Genomic DNA, 20,212 nt, shown 5'->3' with positions numbered 1-20,212 from the left:
ATCAGCCACCATTGTCAAATCAAAACATCACAGTTTCATTGGATGACCAGTCTGCTCTGGTGCCTGCTTCTCTTTGTTTCAACCCAACATCTTTGTACGAAGTGACCCAGAACCTTTCGGGAGTATTTATGAATATTTTATGACACAATATTCTTTCTTCCATTTGTGGTCATTTCCCTCTCTCTCTCCGAGCAATGGTAAATGTATCATCATCACTCCAACCCCTGGACCCGTTCCGAGCTGAGTAATCTAGACAATATAAGTGCTGCATGATAGTTCATCCACAGGGCACTCTGCTAATAGAAAGGGAGTATTCCTACAGGGGGTTGGGTTTAGACTGTGAGCAGACTGAGGAGGTCAGCTGGACCAATCGTCAAAGGCTGTCAGTATCAGTTCCCACGACTTGGTGCCAAGTCCCGGGTTTAAAGTGTGGTGATTCCCCATAGAAAGTTCCATTGCCTGACAGCCCCTATCACGGAGATTAGAAACAATGTCTCACTGAATATCACATCTCACACCACCCACTATCTGACTACTTGTCATACCTCTCTCAGCTGGCAATGGCACTGTGCTCGTAGATGAAGGGGTGCCAAAGGGTTCTTTGTGGAGGGGTAAACCGAAGAAGGCTTTATGGTTGTAGGTAGCACCTTGTCCTCTAATCGTATAAACCAGCATACGTCTTTCTCGTGTAAGGACTTGCAATGTTTCAATAGTATTTCTGCTCCAGTTGCTTAAACAACGACTACAATGTTATTTATAGAAAGGAAAGCCCCGTGTATGTTTTTGTCCTCGGGTTGACATAATGTCACCTTTTGCCAGCTGCTAGTGGAGCCCACAACTGTTCCTATCCCATCACTGTCTGTCGGTAACACATGGATAGCTGCAATACATAGTGCATGATGCAAACACAAAATACTTTTGGTCATTAGTGTTTTGTTTGGAGCAGCACACATTTTTGGAGGAAACGCGTTTGATATGGAAGATTGTTTTCAGGATCCCATGGATACAGACTCAATGTGAGTGTTGCTATTTGATTTATTTGGGGGGCGGGGGATAATGATGTGTTACATACAATTAAAAAGGTTAGATTTGTTGCAGTTCTAATTGTGGTACATCAATATTGAAATTGATATATGTATGAGTGTATATGAGTGTATATCAGTAATGCCACCCCCCAAAAAATGCTCCATAACATAGATCCGACCCCTCAAAATCTAGCCTCAAATAGGATTGTGTAACCCCCATAAGCATGTTTGTATTGAACATCTGCACTACACTACTGGAGATAAACATATTGTCTACTTTTCATTAATTCAGCACTGAGTTTCATTAATTAAAACGTTTCTATAGTTTCTGGACAGATTTCACGGTTAAGTTCCAACATTTCCCATCAGTGTCCACATGCTGTAATCATGTTGTAATCTTGAAATCCCTCCAAATCCCTGGGAATCTGTTGTCCCGGACGCCATGCAGTAGTAAACACAGGCCAATAGTTACATTTTTTAAAACGTTTGAACAAAGCGTTTTAATGTTTTTTAAAAATGTTTGACTAAATCTTTTCATTTATTTATTTTTTTACATTTGAGGCAAAACATTTGTATTTTTAAACATTTGTAACATAATTTTTTTTTTTTGACAGTGTTTCTTATTGGACAATTTCCTACAGTACAGTACTGTTCCTGTCTCACTCTGTTTCAAAAAACATTTTCTCCTTACCGAACACCACTCGCTAGTTTTCCATTTTCGGTCATCCCAATTCAGGTTCACAATCTCATCTTTGTGCTGAGCCTAAGTGTCAGTTTACCGGTGCGTCCATTTACCGGTTGGGTGTCTATATCTAATCAGTCTACTTTACTGTAAATAGGCCACCAGTGATTTGCTTGGAGTGCATTACCACCACCCTCAAAGATTAGCGCTGTGTGTACCTTTATTAGGAAATGGATTACTTGACTTTCACCCTACACAGTACCCACTGGGCACAGGCGTCAGTTCACTGTCTATTCCACGTTAGTTTAATGTAATTTCATTGAAATGACGTGGACTCAACATTGATTCAACCAGTTTTGTGCGCAGTGGGTAGGAACACATCTATTTGTTTTGTTCTTGGAGATGAGCATGATAAACAAACCCGTTTGGTTTCTCTTTCTCGGAGCTGAGATCCTCCTGTGTTGTTCCCATCATCCGGTACTTCTGCATCACTGTTACCATGGTTCCCTTATCTGTGGGATGTGGCGGTGGCAGCCACCAGGCCTGCCATATTCAGTCTGTCTGAGACTCACCCAGCTTGCTGGCAACATCACACTGCTTCTGTTCCACTGCCATTTTCATTGTTATTTAATGTGTTTTCATTAGAAATAATATGCTGTGGAATTAGTCACTCAAATTATGATTGCTGCCTACTTGCTTGATGGCATGGATATAATGATTTGGGTTAATCCGCCATGTGCTCCGATATATAAACATTGAAAAATGTGTCACATACAACATCCATATATATGAAATGACAACATACTCCTAATTTAAATTTGCAATCCATGGTAGGAAGCCTAAATCCTTCAACCTACAGTGTACATTGAGGTAAGCTTTTCTTATTCCTCCATACAGATACTGTACATTGGCCACTAGACTAAACACAGTGATCTCCCTTGTTAGATTACACTGAATCTCCAAATCAGAGCACTACATGTACACTGTATCTGCTTTATGAAGCTGAATGGAGCTTTACGACACCTTCACTGGATAAAACTTTGGATTATTTCCAGATTAGGAACATTGAAGAACATTCTCGAGAGTTTGAGGTTGAAGTACCACAGAGAAATACAAGTAAGAATATTTTGGAATGCGTATCAATGTCACAATATCTTTTACTTCAGATGCTGGTTTAGAATGTACTGTATTTCTGCAATGTATGGAACACACACCGTACCATCCATTACAGTAATCAGTCATCATTATAGAAATCTGATCATATTCCACATGGCAATGCCTCACAATTCATTAAACAGCTTAGTCTTTCCTGAATACATGTACTAGCTCAGATAATTCATACTCAATGTGACTCATAATGGGTATATTTGATATCGCGCCAATCCTTGATCAGTACTTTAGGTCTGCGTCAGAAAAGGTGCCTCTATAGGGTGACATTTGTGACGCAGCCAGGGCTTCTTTCACACTGGTGAGTGGTTGATGGGGTGGATAATGACTGCTCTCAGAGGTAATATCAGAGAGAAAGCCGTGAAACACAATGGAATGAAATGGCATCGAGCACTTTATGGCTTTGTGTCAGATACAGATGATGTGTTATGTAGATGAAAGATCATTTGCGTCAAACTGCTATAAGCACCAAATATTAGAGAGAGTCGTGGGGATTTTAAGGTTGCATTAGAAGCTCTGTGGGCTTATGGCTTTTCTTGTTGTGCTCAGAATGACTTGTTTTTCAATGCCCTGCACATGCCCTAGTTTAATGCCCCACACAGTACCCTCAACACATACTGTACACAACGAGGGCAGAGTATGCAGTGCATTCGGAAAGTATTCAGACCCCATTACTTTTTCCACCTTTTGCTACATGACAGCCTTCCTCTAAAATGGATACTCATCAATCTACACACAATACCCAACCCTGAGGGGTTGAAGAAACAAATATGGGCTTCACTGATCTGTATTAAATGAGTGGCTATGAGTAAGCGCTCTCCTTGTAGATGCTAAACAGCCTTATATAACATGTGTGTGGTTGTGGTGGTACATTGGATGTCTGTTGTCAATGACCCTGTCCATTTTTGTTCACAAATGTCTTCTTTGTAATGCACTTGCATCTCATATCATTGACATTGTATCGCTCTTTATAGAAATTCCCATCATGTTCATTTTTTCTGGTGGTAAAAAAAAGTTATAATTTGGATGTGTTTATAAGCCACAAGATACTGACATTGGTAGTTTTGGTGATGTCATTGCATCAACCGTAGATTTGATTAATAATTCAGATCAAATGTATTTTCTATTGGGTGACTACAACATGAATTTATTTAAAAGTGAGATCCACTTTTTGAATACTTTATACTCAAGCTATCTACTGTATATCCCCACATCGACAAGCCCACAAAAGTGACCAGTTCATCAATCAATTTTATTGATACAATTTTTTACAGTTTCATTGAATAATGGGTCAAAAACAGGTACACTTTGTACTGGGATTTATGAACATATTCCACTTTTCTTTGTCAGCTGGCAAAGAACAGGTGGGAATTGAAAGTAGCAATACATGTAGAATATTTAACAACAGTAATACCGAGCACAAATATTTATAACCATGCCGATGTGAAGTCTGCTTACCAGACTTTTCTCACATCTTTCAATTCTGTATTTCACCATTGCTTTCTCTTGTTAAGACCTCTTAAAGAGAGCAGAAAATGCTACGGAAACCATGGTTAACAGCTGGTCTCTAAAAATCCTCAGTACATTTTTTCTCTCAAAAACCACTCCCCCTTTGAATTCTGACAATTACAAATATACTGAACAAAAATATAATCGCCACTTGTAAAGTGTTGGCCCCATGTTTAATGAGCTGAAATAAAACCTCACAGGAATGTTCGTATGCACATAAAGCAAAACATCCCTGTTAGTGAGCATATCTCCTTTGCTAAAATAATCCATACATCTGACAGGTGTGGCATGTCAAGAAGCTTATTAAACAGGATGATCATTACACAGGTACACCTTGTCCTGGGGACAATAAAAGGCCACTCTAAAATGTGCAGTTTTGATACACAACACAATGCCACAGATGTCTCAAGTTTTGAGGGAGCGTGCAATTGGCATGCTGACTGCAGGAATGTCCACCAGAGCTGTTGCCAGATAATTGAATGTAAATATTTCTACCATAAGCCGCCTCCAAAGCTTTTTTAGATAATTTGGCAGTACGTCCAACCGGTCTCACAACCGCAGACCAGGTGTAACCATGCAAGCCCAGGACCTCCACATCCGGCTTCTTCACCTGCGGGATTGTCTAAGACCAGCCACTTTTTATTTTTGTTCAGTATAGTATGAAAACACATTTACCCATCTACTTCGGATATCCCAAAAAATATACTTTACTAGCACAAGAATCTTCAAACAATATAAAGTCAACAATCATCAATCATCTGTTGAGCAAGAAAAAGACTTCTACAGCTCTCCCATCTCAATTCAGTGTTGGGAAATTTCATGGGAAATTAATCACTTTTTTGTGAGATGCACAGTAGTCTCCTCCATGTAGCCTAACTCTCACACTTCCATGCACACACACACACACACACAAACAAACACGTTTTTTTGCACACTGAATCTATCATGTTCAATTATTATTAGTATACTTTGTATAATTGATTGAACAAACTGTATTGTACACACACACACGTACATACATCCATACACACACACACACAAGCACACACACACATACTGTGTATCATTTTTATTTTAATGTAGTTTTCATATAAACCCTCTTGGGTTTAAAAACTAATCTGCACACTTTTTTTACCTTGTTTTATCTGCACTGTTTTGCTTTTCACTTGTCTTCCTTTGTGCAAATAAATATAACTAAAACAAACTTTAAAGAAATGTAAGAAGATTGAGGAACAATCTGCACTGAAAATGTCTTTGTATTACATGAAAAACAGTCCTCCGTCTTTGTTAGATGGCTTGTCTTTTTTGTAGCCCAGTTCTGTGTGAACTAAAGAGCAGTGATATTAGCATTGTATTCATTCAAATTCCATTACTAAGGCTAACAAGGTATTGGATTACTTGTTGGAATACTTTAAAATATAAAAACATTACAGTACCAGTCAAAAGTTCGGACACAGCTACTCATTCCAGAGTTTTTCTTTGTTTTTACTCTTTACTCTTTACTCTTTACAGAAATAACACATATGGAATCATGTAGTAACCAAAAAAGTGTTAAAGAAATCTAAATATATTTTAGATTTTTCAAAGTAGCCACACTTTGCCTTGATGACAGCTTTGCATACTCGTGGTATTCTCTCAACCAGTTTCATGAGGTAGTCACCTGGGACGCATTTCAATTAACAGGTGTGCTTTGTTAAAAGTGAATTTGTGGAATTTCTTTCCTTCTTAATATGTTTGAGCCAATCAATTGTGTTGTGACAAGGTAGGGGTTGTATACAGAAGATAGCCCTATTTGGTAAAAGACCAAGTCCATATTATGGAAAGAACAGCTCAAATAAGCAAAGAGAAACGAAAGTCCATCATTACTTTAAGACATTAAGTTCAGTCAATGCGGAAAGAACTTTGAAAGTTTCTTCACGTGCAGTCACAAAACCATCAAGCGCTATGATGAAACTGGCTCTCATGAGGACCACCACAGGAAAGGAGTTACCTCTGCTGCAGAGGATACGTTCATTAGAGTTACCAGCCTCAGATTGCAGCCCAAATACATGCTTCATAGAGTTCAAGTAACAGACACATTTCAACATGAACTGTTCAGAAGAGACTGTGTGAATCAGGCCTTCATGGTCGAATTGCTGCAAAGGAACCACTACTAAAGGACTCTAATAAAAATAAAAAGAAGAGACTTGCTTGGGCCAAGAAACAATGGACATTAGAATGGGGGAAATCTGTCCTTTTGTCTTATGAGTCAAAATTTGAGATGTTTGGTTCCAACTGCCGTGTCTTTGTGAGACACAGAGTAGGTGAATGAATGGATGATCTCCGCATGTGTGGTTCCCACCGTAAAGCATGGAGGAGGAGGTGTGATGGTGTGGGGGTGCTTTGCTGGTGACACTGTCAGTGATTTATTTAGAATTGAAGGCATACTTAACCATCATGGCTACCACAGCATTCTGCAGCTATACACCATCCCATCTGGTTTGTGCATAGTGGGACTATCATCTGTTAATCAGAAGGACAATCACCCAAAACATACCTCCAGGCTGTGTAAGGGCTATTTGATCAAGGAGAATGATGGAGCGCTGCATTCGATGACCTGACCTCCACAATCACCCAACCTCAACCCAATTGAGATGGTTTGGGATGAGTTGAACCACATAGTGAATAAAAAGTGCTCAGCATATGTGGAAACTCCTTCAAGAATTTTGGAAGCTGGTTGAGAGAATGCCAAGAATGTGCAAAGCTGTCATCAAGGCAAAGGGTGGCTACTTTGAAGAATATTTTTTTGTTTAACACGTTTTTGGTTACTAAATGATTTCATATGTGTTATTTCATAGTTTCATTCTACAATGTAGAACATACTAAAAAATAAAGAAAAACCCTTCAATAAGTCGTTGTCCACACTTTTGACTGTTACTGTATATACATTTGAATATAATTGTAATAGCCCGCAAGTATACTTGATTGGAGTGCACAGTTTAAGGGTACTAATGTTTCACGTAAATAGCCATTTTGAAATGTGTTATTTATTTAGAGTGAAAGGTCAAATGGTTAAAAATAGGAAAGCATGGTAGGATGGTAGGAGTTCAGGCAGGCCTTTGCACTTCAGCAAGCAAAGGAAAGGAGGGGTGCTGTGAACAACCATGAAATAAAATCACGAGAATGGCATACCATGAAAAACTTCCACTAGTCCTTTTGTATTTTTTTTCGATTCTACTTGTTGTTGTCTATGTGCAAGAAGAGCCTACTGTAAATGGGGAGTGACTTTTACGCATGCGCATCAAGGACAATATTATCGGAGCGCTAAGTGGTCGCTTATTGTGAAAAACAAAGGCAGTGGGCAGCGGAAGAAGAAACGTCATTTTCGGATTGCTCCTCCTTTTATGAAGATTCTGACAAAGGAGTAGGCTTTCTTTTTCATCAAACCAATTTATTATTCGCTTTTCATATTAAACTTTTTACAATCCATTGTCATTGTATGATTGAGGATTTCTAGACGCTCACCCAGATCCCACAATAGAAAGTGGCCTAACCGGAGTGTGGAATCTACAGGTCTCTTCTGAGGTTTTATTCATGCCGGAACTGCGAGGAATATCGAGTGAATGACTGAGTGTGTGAGTTATTTTATTTTCTCACCACAAAGTTACTACTACTGGAATAATGTGGGAGTAGTTTACAAAAAGATAAATGATGAATCTTAGGCAACATGCCAGTTAATTATACTATTTAATTAATGTTGTCTTCAGACACTGGCAAATAACCAACCGTTGCCTTTTGTGTAACCTGTTCAACATTACAACTTTACGTATAATTGATAGACCAGCATATAAAGCGATATTTTATTCACACTTTGTGAAATCTCTACAAAGAATATGTTATAATTATCGACGACGACTGATCTCCTGGGTAGCAGTGCGCTGTCCATTGTCCTGAAATTACGCTCCTCAAATAGCCTAATCAAACTAGGGCAATCTGCCACCACGCCATAGAAATACTGTAGATGAAATATGAGATTATTCGAAGTTTAAAGTGTGTTTTCTTTCTTTGAATGTGAACAGGGAGAGAGTGCCCAAGACAGCTATCCCAGAGAACACCGAATATGAGAACTCGAATCAGGGTTATATTGTATTCTCTATTACTTTTGGTTTTAGTAGGTAAGTGTTTGCACTTACATTATGTATTTGTTTCTAAAATCACACTTATTCTTATACTTGCGATGCGACGGTTATTAACATAAATTGGCACATCACGACCAAACACTTTAGCTAAGCATTTATGTTCTGTCATTGGGGGGGGGGGGGGGGGGGTTCAACTGACCACTTTGAAAGGTCTGACAAAGGCTAGTGTGGCATGATTTGACCGGGTCAAGTGACATACGAAGCCTATAGTAAAATGAAGGTGTAAACATATTATCGTCACATGTAGGAGCCTACAGTCAGGACATGATTTTGGTAATCACTCTCTGAAGTAAACAAAAATACAATTTAGCACCATTTTTATATAAAATATTCTAAATACATTACATGACCAAAGTATGTGGACACCTGCTTGTCGAACATCTCATTCCACAATTATGGTCTTTAATATGGAGTTGGTCCCCCCTTTGCTGCAATAACAGCCTCCACTCTTCTGGGAAGACTTTCCACTACGTGGGAACATTTCTGCGGGGACTTGCCTCCATTCAGCCACAAGAGCATTAGTGAGGTTGGGCACTGATGTTGGGCGATTAGGCCTGGCTCGCAGTCGGCGTTCCAATTCATTCCATAGGTGTTTGAGGAGGTTGAGGTCAAGGCTCTGTGTAGGCCAGTCAAGTTTTTCCACACTGATCCCAACAAAACATTTATGTATGGACTTCCCTTTGTGGGCGGGAGCATTATCATGCTGAAACAGGAAAGGGCCATCCCCAAACTGTTACAAGTTGGAAGCATAGAATTGTCTAGAATGCCAATGTATGCTGTAGGTTTTAAATTTTCCTTCAGTGGAACTAAGATGCCAAACCATGAAAAACAGCCCCAGACCATTATTTCTCCTCCACCAAACTTTACAGTTGGCACTATGCATTGGGGCAGGTAGCGTTCTCCTGGCATCTGCTAAACCCAGAAAAGCTTCCGATGAACAGTTTGTGTGCTGACGTTGCTTTCAGAGGCAGTTTGAAACTCGGTAATGAGTGTTGCAACCAAGGAAAGACAAGTCTTATGTGCTTCAGCACTCTGCGGTCCCGTTCTGTGAGCTTGTGTTGTCTACCACTTTGCGGCTGAGCCGTTGTTGCTCCTAGATGTTTCCATTTCACGTTAACGGCACTTACAGTTGACCGGGGCAACTCTAGCAGGGCAGAAATTTGACGAACTGACTTGTTGGAAAGGTGACATTCTATGTAAATAAGGCCATTCTAGTGGCAATGTTTGTCTATGGAGATTGCATGGCGGTGTGCTCGATTTTATACACCTGTCAGCAACGGGTATGGCTGAATAGCCAAATCCACTAAGGGTTCCACTTTTGTATATATACAGTAGTGTATTATTCCAACATTTAAAAACATGAACAAACTAATAGAGGGACATAAATAGAGATCATACAGTAGATCCTATTCTCACTTCTCACTGAGTTAAAGCCTCAGATGAGGTCTGTCTGTGCTGCCCTTCAGAAATAAGAAATAAATGAATTCATACATAACATTAGGCTACAGACACATTTTGTATCATTTAGAGTAGGTTTCTACTTGGACCTCTTTCCCAGTACGTTTCTGTGTCACTTTCACAACTGTGACTGTCCCGGTTTCCATGTGCCTGCATGTATGACCCTTCAAAATGAGCTGGAGATGTGATCGATGTTGACAGAAAGCCTGGGGCTCTGGGTTACATAATACTAACCCTGTGTTTCATCAGTCAGTCACACAAAGACTCCATGCAGAAAACCACATATTTTCATCCCTCAATCAATATAGCAGCCTGGCTGGGTTTGACTGGGTTTGCCTGTGTCCCAAATGGCACCCTATTCCCTATATAGTGCACTACTTTTGACCTGGGCCCTGGTCAAAAGTAGTGCACTATATATGAAATATGGTGCTGTTTGGGATTCAGCCCTTGTGTAGTGGGGTGGATGATGTTACGCTCACTGCACGTGTCCACAGTTGTCAGTCTAGTGTGACATTTATTTTGGTCCGGGGTGTGAGGGTGTATTATGTGGTGAGTGAGTTGAGATTTGAGAACAGTTTTATTTATGGTACTGCATTATGCCAGTCTGACTGGCACAACAGGGAGCTCATCCAAGGCTGGAACAAAATGAGTTCACAGGGTTATCAGATAGAACACCACGTTCAGACAACACACTATGGGGGGATGGGTGGAGGGTGTGATTTAATTGAATAATCCTTTTGTGCTTTTGTTGTCTTTTATTCCCGCCAGCTCTCACACGTAGGTTGACATTTGAGTCTTGTCTTGGAGGTAGAACCGAACGATTTCCCCTTAGGCCAGCTGCAAAGCCAAAAGGGGCTATGTTGTAAAAAATCATACTTTTTTTGTGCTTACTTTAAGGTTAGGGTTAAGCGTTAAGTTTAGCAGTGTTGTTAAGGTCAGTGTTAAGGTTAGGGTTGGGTTTAAAAATCAGATTGTATGACTTTGTGGCTGTGCCAACTAGTGACCACTCTGCAGAGATGCCCCCAGAACAATATTCATGACACAAAACACTAACCTGCCTCTCTCACACAAAAACACACACACACACGATTATGTATCTCTGGGTGATGTGTACTGTACATGCTACCGTGTGGTGCTCGTGTGATGCCGCTCTGTGTGTTACGATCTCCAGTGCAGGTGAGCAGGCCAGTATGTGTGGATGTGCCCTCGGAAACAGAGGCAGTCGTTGGGAACCCAATGAAACTGACCTGCATCTCCTGTATGAAGAGAGAGGAGGTCAGTGCAGAGACACGCGTTGACTGGTACTACATCTCACCTGACGAAGAACCCATCCCTGTAGGTCTCTTCCATCTAACATCCATTCGCACAAACACCAACTTCTTCAATTTCATTACAATTATTTCACCTGATGATAGGACAAGACATTTTTCCTGACCATGTGATCTGACCGGGAATGATTGCCCATAACTAGGGCATGGAGGTTTTTCCTGGTCAGGCTGTATGGTCTACAAGTACTTTGAACTATGAGGCAAAGTTAGCTATCAACGATTACTGTGTGTGTGTGTGTGTGTGTGTGTGTGTGTGTGTGTGTGTGTGTGTGTGTGTGTGTGTGTGTGTGTGTGTGTGTGTGTGTGTGTGTGTGTGTGTGTGTGTGTGTGTGTGTGTGTGTGTGTGTATGACTGTGTATGTGTGTGTGTGTGTGTGTGTGTGTGTGTGTGTGTGTGTGTGTGTGCCTGCATGCCTGCTATGTTGCCCTCAGATCTACCTGTTTGATGGGCACCCCAGGGAGCTGGAGGGACCTTGGCGGGGTCGCCTGGTGTGGAATGGAAGTAAAGACCTGCAGGAACTCTCCATCAGTATCCTCAACGTCACAATGAACGACACAGGCACCTACAATTGTGTGGTGTTCCGACAGTTTGAGTTTGACTCGTACTCGCACTCGGTTACCAAAACCCTGGTAATCAACCTGGTGGTCCGAGAGGAAGGTAAGAGTGCTTCCTGTTTCTTCCTATTTTGTAATTATTCTTCCTGTGCTTTCAAGCTCCTTGCTGGAGGCTTAACTATTTGTGGTTGGCGATGTGTGCTTTGCGTATTTACATGTGCTTCTCCTTGGTTGTTGCCATGTGTTTTGACAAAACTTAAAAGTAAAATGTATTATTTTTCTTAGGCGCTATTAGGTATGTTAATTGTATAAAAAATTTGCATAAAACAACATTCATCATTTTATTGTATTGAGTAATTGTGTGTTTTTGTTCTGTTTTTATCATTATCAAAGCTCAATTGAAGTCCTCTTATAGTAAGCGAGGGTTGTTTCTAACCAACTACTTTACTATCTATTATAAGGGGTAGTGTACATCATTTGGTTTCTATTTACCGGATGAATATACTTAATAGATATAGTTGTATATAATTATTCCTACATTCCCTTTACAATACCTCTCTCTGCCTACTTATTGTGAACTGCTGGGGTTCATACAGACAGACTTAGTTGCGTCTTAAGTGGCTGGTTCATATCTGCATACATCTACAGTTGGTAATAGTCATTACCAACTATATTTTAGTTTTCCCTTGTGTACATTACATCAAACACACAACTTTTCGTTTGCATCTCATACCATAGTGGTGTCCGTTTGAAAAAAAGCTGTGGATCAGCGAGCAATTTTTCATTCCAATACAAGAAGGGATTAAGATAATTCGATATTTCTGCAGAGATTTGGAAGTTTCACACAGGAAGTGATGTGCCTCAAGCTTCTTGGAGTTTGGCACCAATTCATTGACACAGTGGTTCTCAACAGATCCAACTCTCACATGTAGAGAGGAAGAATGCCTTATTTAAATATAAGGAACATCTTTCCGGGTTTTGCATAGAGCTACACTAACTATCTCGTCAGCTGGCAATAAATTGCCCGGACAAGAGAATGTACTATGCATGCAGGAAAACACTAAAGCATCATGAGATGACTTGTTGGTTATTCCCAATAAGGTTACGTGAAACACTATACTGTATACTTTACACATTTGATTATACTAAAAATAATTGGATCGTATCCTTTTTATCATTGGACCATTATCTAATGAAATGTGTATTCTCAATATGTACCAAAAAAAACTCTCACATGTACAGACAAAGCATGCTTAACTGCCTCCTATACGGGATGAGATTGACTTCACCTGGCTAACAGAGCAAGCTGTAATGCCCACATATAGGACTGTTTTGTAGTTTTGATTATGAGTGAATGGATGAATCAGAAATAGATTGCTACATACTGGAGTCATTTCAATTAGAATTGTCATTTCATTGCTAGTGGCGACATGGCAGTTATTTATTATGGCTGATATGCTGGGTCTGTTCACTGGTCCATTCAAACAAATTGGCCTACCCAGTTATATTATTAACAAATCGTTATCTTTACTACTCTATGCCTTAATTCACAAATTACATTCTTGTAGAACAGTCTGTGCAAGATTGACAGTAAATCCCTATCAAACCAATGCAGTTGAAATACATTGTCTATTTTTGTTGTCTTGCAGTGTTCTATCCAATCAGATGCGGTGTGGGTTGTGTCATAGAGATGGAAAGAGAGCATATCTATCTTTGCTGAATCATCACTTCTGTGACAGCATGGGCAGAACCATTGAGGGCTATATCAATTTCAAAGTAGTCAGTGTCTCCTTCTTCTACTTCTATGAGTTTATTGGTGGTTTGTAATCAAACTTAAAAGGTGTATACTTCCACCTACTGTGTTAGAGTGTGTATAGTCTCAACGGGCATAAAGCTAAAGTTGATGATTTAACTGCCACCTGTGGTGCTTGAATCTTTGCTCAGGAGTATTTGGCTGATCCCTTCTGCTGACTTGGATGGAATTCTGTTATCCTTCCTTAACCCATAGTTAGTCCCACCCAGCTGACCACTTTAAAACGGTGAAAGCCTTTGATGGCGCTGCCAATGCTAATGCGGACTTTGTAGCAGGTGTGCCCTATATCCATCTCTATGGGTTGTGTGTGTCTGTCTGGCAGCCAGTGACGACACCACTGCCCTGTACTCAGAGATCATGATGTACGTCCTGCTGGTCTTCCTCACCTGCTGGCTCCTGGTGGAGATGGTTTACTGCTACAGGAAGATCTCCAAGTCAGACGAGCAGGCCCAGGACACCGCGTGAGTAGCTCTTAGCCATGTGTCTTTCTAGCTTTTTATCGCATAGGCTTGTCTTGTACCTTGTAGCGTTGTATCTCATAGCATCAGATCTCATAGCCTCGTATCTTGTAATCGGGTCTTGTAACTCGTAGCGTTGTAACTCGTAGCCCCGTTATCTTGTAGCCTTGTGTCTCGTGGCCTCGTATATCGTAGCCTCGTGTCCATACTGTATGTACTAAGGCCAACTCTAGTCTTCTATCGTTGCTTTGAACCATGTATCTAGATGTTTGGTGAAGGGCAATGATAGACGACTAGAGTTGGCATCAGCACATACAGTTTGGATACGATGCTAAGTACTATATGTGGAGTTTGGGCCTTACCCACTGTAAGCATTACTGACAATGTGGCGTAACATTACCCCTGCTGATTTCATGAGCCCTTGAATAAATTGGGGTTAGTGAATAGTTTACATTTACTCTTAAGGCCTTGCAGTATCCAATGTATAGGTTGTGCGGTCTGTGAAAGAGTGTAATGGAGGTGTAACGGACTGAGGGCTCCTGCGGTCAGTAGTCGGTCAATAGTAGTCAGTCAGCTGTTTCAATACTGTAAGTCGTCTTTCTGCTGAGGTCCCTGGATAGTTTGGAGCGCTCTGCTGACTCCTGTTCTGCCCTTTTCAAACAGACAATTTAGTGCTCTGAGGATTTGCAGCCGGATCTGAAATTGACTTGTTCTGTGGCCAAGGCTTAAATATATTCCTGTGGTGTCAGCTCCAAATGATTGGTGACGGTGCTGGGCGGTAGATGGAAGTCGATACAGTGGATTGTGGCCATCACATTTCGACCTTACAATACGATATTGGGTAATATACAGTGCATGTTTGAATCCAATTACACTATCTCCTGTACCTTACACTAAAAGTACCAATAGTGCAAGATAGATGTACACAGAACTTGGGAAATTGAGAGAATGCCCGAAGGAATCGATTGAGAAATGGTGTTAAAATAGTGTACTTCTGAACAGATGAAGAGTATACTGTACGCTGCTATATTACATGGGTCGTGACAGTTGTTTCACAAATAGACAACACTCTGCACTTTGCACTCAGTCTAGAGGCAACGCCTAATGACCCAATGCCCAGGAATATCACATTAAGTTTAACCACCAGTGGTGTGTTGCGAGGTGTGACCTCCATCCGTTCTAGTGCCAACAGGACTTAGGGCTGATAGGGCTCTGTTCAAAAAATAGTGCACTATATAGGGAAGGGGATAGGGTGCCATTTGGGACGCAACCATTGGTATTGAGCTGTTTGAGCAGCTAAACTACATTAGAGGCACGCTGATGGCAGCCGGCCATAATATGTGACTGGCTGTTCATCAGTACAGGATAATGCAGCCATTCAAAAGGATCTGTAGTATACATTAGTGAACCTAAATCACATCAATCATGGACTGTTGGCTAGGAGACAGGATTTCCTACTGTTTTCCCACTTTCATTTGACATGGTCCTCTTACATGGATACATTTTTCGTATGGAATAATGGCTAAGAAGTAGGCTAACTCATGGGTTGTGGGAATCCTAAAGTTGAAGGAAATCGCCGTCATAGTTTCTAAGTCAGTATCCAGGCTTATGTTCGATATTGCTGTTGGCACATTGTCATGAATAAACTGGAACATTCCCTACGCTAATGTATCCCAATTGTCTCAATTGTCATGCATTGACAGAGTTCAATAAGAATGTACACAATGAAATGTACACAGTATGGTGCTCCATGGATGCACCACAGGGTCTCAGATTTGCCTCTCTTTCCACCCATCTCCAGGACAAACTACCTAGCCATTCCCTCTGAAAATAAAGACAACCTGGGTGTTCCAGTTACAGAATAAAAGCGATTGTCTCAACACCAGTACGGTATTTTGAATGTGCCTCTCAATCTGATCTCGGATCAGAAAATCACTCTCCCCTTCAACTCGTTGTATGTAACTAACGCGAGTCGTCTCTTTCTGCTGCACCCGCGTCTGCCATTTTCTTCTGCAAGACATGACTCACTCACCTCATAGTAATAACGTTCCCTTCATCAACCACTCATCTCTCTCTGCTTTGTCTTAATTTGCCATCAGCTCTTTCTCACTCATAGTACTACTACTAATATTAAACATGTGAATATATTAGTGAAATGAACGAGGTGAAAGCAATAGTTTTATATACGAAATCTACACGCCACATGGGATTCTGTGTCACTTGATTTAAGTGTCGTTTTCAAAGGGAGAGTGGCCCGATCGCAACAGCCAAAGAAATGAGGCCTTGAGGAACATAAGGAACACACACCACCTGCTGAGTTCTCAGAAAATTGGAGAAAGACACTTTTTCTTAGTATTGCTATGGGGCTGTGTGAGGCTCAGTACGTGTCTTTAGAGTGCTACTCTCTGTTTTTTAAATGGAAGGAAGTTTGTCGCAAGTCAATTGTTTTACATTTCTGAATCTGCGTTTTAGAATAGGTTTGGTTGTTGCACCTAATCGGTATAGCTGGAAATGTGTGCATTTTTTAAAACACAATCAAGCAACTTGGTCTGTCCTCTGTTTCAGGTACTGACCAACTGTGCACCAAGCAGTTCATGGTCACCTGACGATACAGACTGACGTCCTCGAAGGGAACATTCAGTGAAGATGTCACAACACCTCTCAGCAACTTTGTCTTGGTCTTGCGGTGTGAGCTAGCTCAAATGCTCAAGTACACTCTCCTTTCTTATTTCACTCTGTACCACAGACAGCAGTGATTTGATGAGTAATACGTTGTTTATGCTATTTGAATGTCACCCAGAGAAAGAAAACAGAACCTACTGTTGCGGAGGACCAAGGAATTACTTCAAAGTAAATTACTCACACTTTTAAATGCGTGAAATGCCGTTCAATTGCTAATAATTATGCTGCACTGCACATAATTGGGTGCCCATAAAAACTTCTGGTACATTCTTTTTTCATAATTTTTACTCTACTGATAGAATATGACGAGATTATGGGTCAAGGTTTTTCTCTTATACGACCGGTGTCTCGTTGTTATCTTTTTACAGAAATTGGAGTGCATAGCTTTTCAAGTTTACTTCACTTAAGTTGTTTTGGTGAAAGAAAATATTTAATGCACAGTATGACTTTGGTCCCAGAGTTTCCCTCCATCTTTTACTCACCCCATCAATATTGCATTTTATTTACTCAGCTTTTTGTAAGGTATAAAGTTTACTCAATGGCATCTTAAGACGTTCAAAACAATGATGCTGCAGAATACAACTACCGTACGCCCCCAATAGACAAAAACTTGATCACGCTAAACCATATGCTGGTTGTTGAGGTTGTTTTTTTCATCTACAGTAGCACTGCTGTTGAGACTCAAATGTGTGCCTACTTCTATAGTTACAATTAGTGTATACACTGTATTGTGTACTATCATACTATATATGTCGCTGTATATCTTATACACTGTATATCTGTTTTGAGCTATTAAAGGACAATGCATTCCAAATGTACCCTAACCCGTCTCTATACTTATCTAATTTGTAAAGTCTTTCTACATTGATCTTGAAAATCAATATAATTACACAGTTAACGCAGAGACGAGACAAGCAGATCGCGTTTCATTGAAATGCTCAAAAGAAATCAACACTCGATAAGATTTGTGCAAAGCTGTTTGTCAGCCTCCTCACTGATTGTCTGACGAATAACAGAGGAAGGCATTTGCAGCGGTTTTTAAATATCTAAAAAAAGATAACATAACTATTTAGTTATTGCCTGAATAGTGAATACCACAGGGAAATTGAGCATCATCCCATTTGCAATAAATGCATTGTGACTAGTCCACCCACGAGGTTTTGATGACATGTCTCGACTGGGGACTGGGGGTGGTGGCAGTCTGGGAGTGGTTGCACCAAGCTGATTGAGGCTGAGGAGGTAGAGTGTGAATGAATTAGGCCAAGTCTAGGTAGGTTTAGCCATCCATCTGTACCATCCATCCATCTGTACCATCATCCATCCATCTGTACCATCCATCCATCCATCCACCTCCACAGTGCACAGCTGGTGTAAATCACCTTCGGATGGGGGGCAGTCCTCGGAGAGCAATCTCACCGCCTCCATGTTCTTGTTCTGTGGCTGCCGGGTGACAGATATAGCATCTGTCGTTATAGCAACCCATGCAAGCCCCGAGCAGGGAGCAGATTGGTTGGCTTCGACGTAACCATGCCATGATGCAACATTTATGCGGGTCATGCACTAGCGAGATGTGAAGATAATGACTACACAGTACAGGGCATAAGGCTTACCACAACCCTAGCTAGTAATGCACCCTAAAGCATAGGCCTACAACATTGACATGAAAGTTAAACATTTCATTATCTGTGTGCTGCTACTGATTCAGTCAGTAATGCATTTTCCTGCTCTTCTGTATTACCAGCGTATCTACGGAGTACGGTACATTGTCCTATCTCCCAAAGGGTACAACCCACTATTGTGACCCACATTCAGTACTTTATAATTAAACCAGGCTGTTACTGCTCTAAAATAAGTTCATTTATCACAGAAATTTATTCAACAATGCTTGATGTTCTATTGGAGCTGGAATATCGCCAATCCCTCACAGCAATTCATTAACATTTTACACAACAACAACATATTCAATCTCTCCCTATCCCAGTATGTTGTCCCCACTTGCTTCAAGATGTCCGCCATTGTTCCTATTGCCCAAGAAAGTGAAGATATCTGAACAAAATGACTATTGCCCCGTGGCACTCACTTCTGTCATCATAAAGTGTTTTGAGAGGCTAGTTAAAGGATCATAACATCTCCACATTACCCGGCACCCAAGACCCACTATAATTTGCATACCGCTCTTTCCCACCTGGACAAAAGGAACACTTACGTGAGAATGCTGTTTAATGACTACAGCTCAGTGTTCAACACCATAGTGCCAGGGGTACTTGCTTAGTCCCCTCCTGTACTTCCTGTTCACCCACTATCTCGCACAACTTTATTCATTTTGCTGACAACATGACGGTGGTAGGCCTGATTACCGACAATGATGAGACAGCCTATAGGGAGGAGATGAGAGACCTGGAAGTGTGGTGCCAGGACAACAACCTCTCCCTCAATGTGATCAAGACATCAGCTGTCAGAGCAGCTTACCGATCGCTGCAGCTGTACACAGCCCATCTGTAAATAGCCCATCCAAACAACTACCTTCCTCATCCCCATATTTGTTTTTTTTTCTGCTCTTTTGCACACCAGTATTTCTACTGGCACATCCTCATCTGCACATCTATCACTCCAGTGTTAATTGCTAAATTGTAATTACTTCGCCACTATGGCCTATTTATTGCCTTACCTCCTTACTTCATTTGCACACACTGTATACAGATGTTTCTATTGTGTTATTGACTGTATGTTTGTTTATCCCATGTGTAACTCTGTGTTGTTTTTGTCGCACTGCTTTGCTTTATCTTGGCCAGGTCGCAGTTGTAAATGAGAACTTGTTCTCAACTGGCCTACCTGGTCAAATAAAGGTGGAAAAAGGAGCTGATTGTAAACTACAGGAAACGAATGGCCGAGCATGCCCCATTCACATCGACGGGCCTGTAGTCGAGCGGATCGAGAGCTTCAAGTTCCTCGGTGTCCACATCACTAAGGACCTATCATGGTCCAAACACACCAACACAGTCATGAAGAGGGCACGACAATGCCTTTTTTTGAGGCGGAAAAGGTTTGTCATGGGCCGTTAGATCCTCAAAAAGTTCTCTATACCAGGCGGTGTCAGAGGAAGGCCCTAAAAATTGTCAAAGACTCCAGCCACCCTAGGCATAGACTGTTCTCTCTGCTAGCGCACGGCGACAGAGCCTGGACTCAAACCAGAATCTCTAGTGGCACAGCTAGCACTGCGATGCAGTGCCTTAGACCACTGCCTTAGACCACTGCGCCTGCCCCAATTTTTTTGGGGGGGGGGGATTTGAAGGTGGAGAAAGTACAGGTATATCAAAGGGACCGAGACACTGAACAGCTTCTATCTCCAGGCCATCAG

At 41.1% G+C, this 20,212-nt stretch overlaps 1 protein-coding gene across 4 annotated transcripts; it reads left to right on the top strand.

Annotated features, from left to right (window-relative positions):
- Positions 1-7,690: 7,690 nt before the first annotated feature.
- Positions 7,691-17,678, top strand: scn3b (sodium channel, voltage-gated, type III, beta). Of its 4 annotated transcripts, none has more exons than XM_020502706.2 (7): positions 7,691-7,997; positions 8,442-8,537; positions 11,191-11,354; positions 11,779-12,004; positions 14,037-14,175; positions 15,974-16,057; positions 16,738-17,678. In XM_020502706.2, the coding sequence occupies exons 2-6, from the start codon at positions 8,483-8,485 to the stop codon at positions 16,035-16,037; spliced, it is 648 nt and encodes a 215-aa protein (XP_020358295.1). In that variant the 5' UTR covers positions 7,691-7,997; positions 8,442-8,482; the 3' UTR covers positions 16,038-16,057; positions 16,738-17,678. The 4 variants fall into 4 exon arrangements, with proteins under 4 accessions (XP_020358295.1, XP_031646281.1, XP_020358293.1 ...); XM_031790421.1 differs by having other exon boundaries at positions 7,704-7,993; XM_020502704.2 differs by having other exon boundaries at positions 7,704-7,997; positions 15,974-16,062.
- Positions 17,679-20,212: the final 2,534 nt, after the last annotated feature.

This window comes from Oncorhynchus kisutch, linkage group LG15 (assembly GCF_002021735.2).
Source record: "Oncorhynchus kisutch isolate 150728-3 linkage group LG15, Okis_V2, whole genome shotgun sequence".
Classification (NCBI taxonomy): Eukaryota; Metazoa; Chordata; class Actinopteri; order Salmoniformes; family Salmonidae; genus Oncorhynchus; species Oncorhynchus kisutch.
Note: the sequence above shows the minus strand (reverse complement) of the source record. Positions and strands in the feature narration are given on the sequence as shown.

What these genes read in the sequence shown, in the direction of transcription:
- scn3b (XM_020502706.2), top strand. Translation starts at nt 8,483, where the DNA reads ATGAGAACTCGAATCAGGGTTATATTGTATTCTCTATTACTTTTGGTT. An exon ending in ATTACTTTTGGTTTTAGTAG is followed by an intron (nt 8,538 to 11,190) that starts GTAAGTGTTTGC and finishes TACGATCTCCAG; the next exon opens with TGCAGGTGAGCAGGCCAGTA. An exon ending in CCTGGTGGTCCGAGAGGAAG is followed by an intron (nt 12,005 to 14,036) that starts GTAAGAGTGCTT and finishes TCTGTCTGGCAG; the next exon opens with CCAGTGACGACACCACTGCC.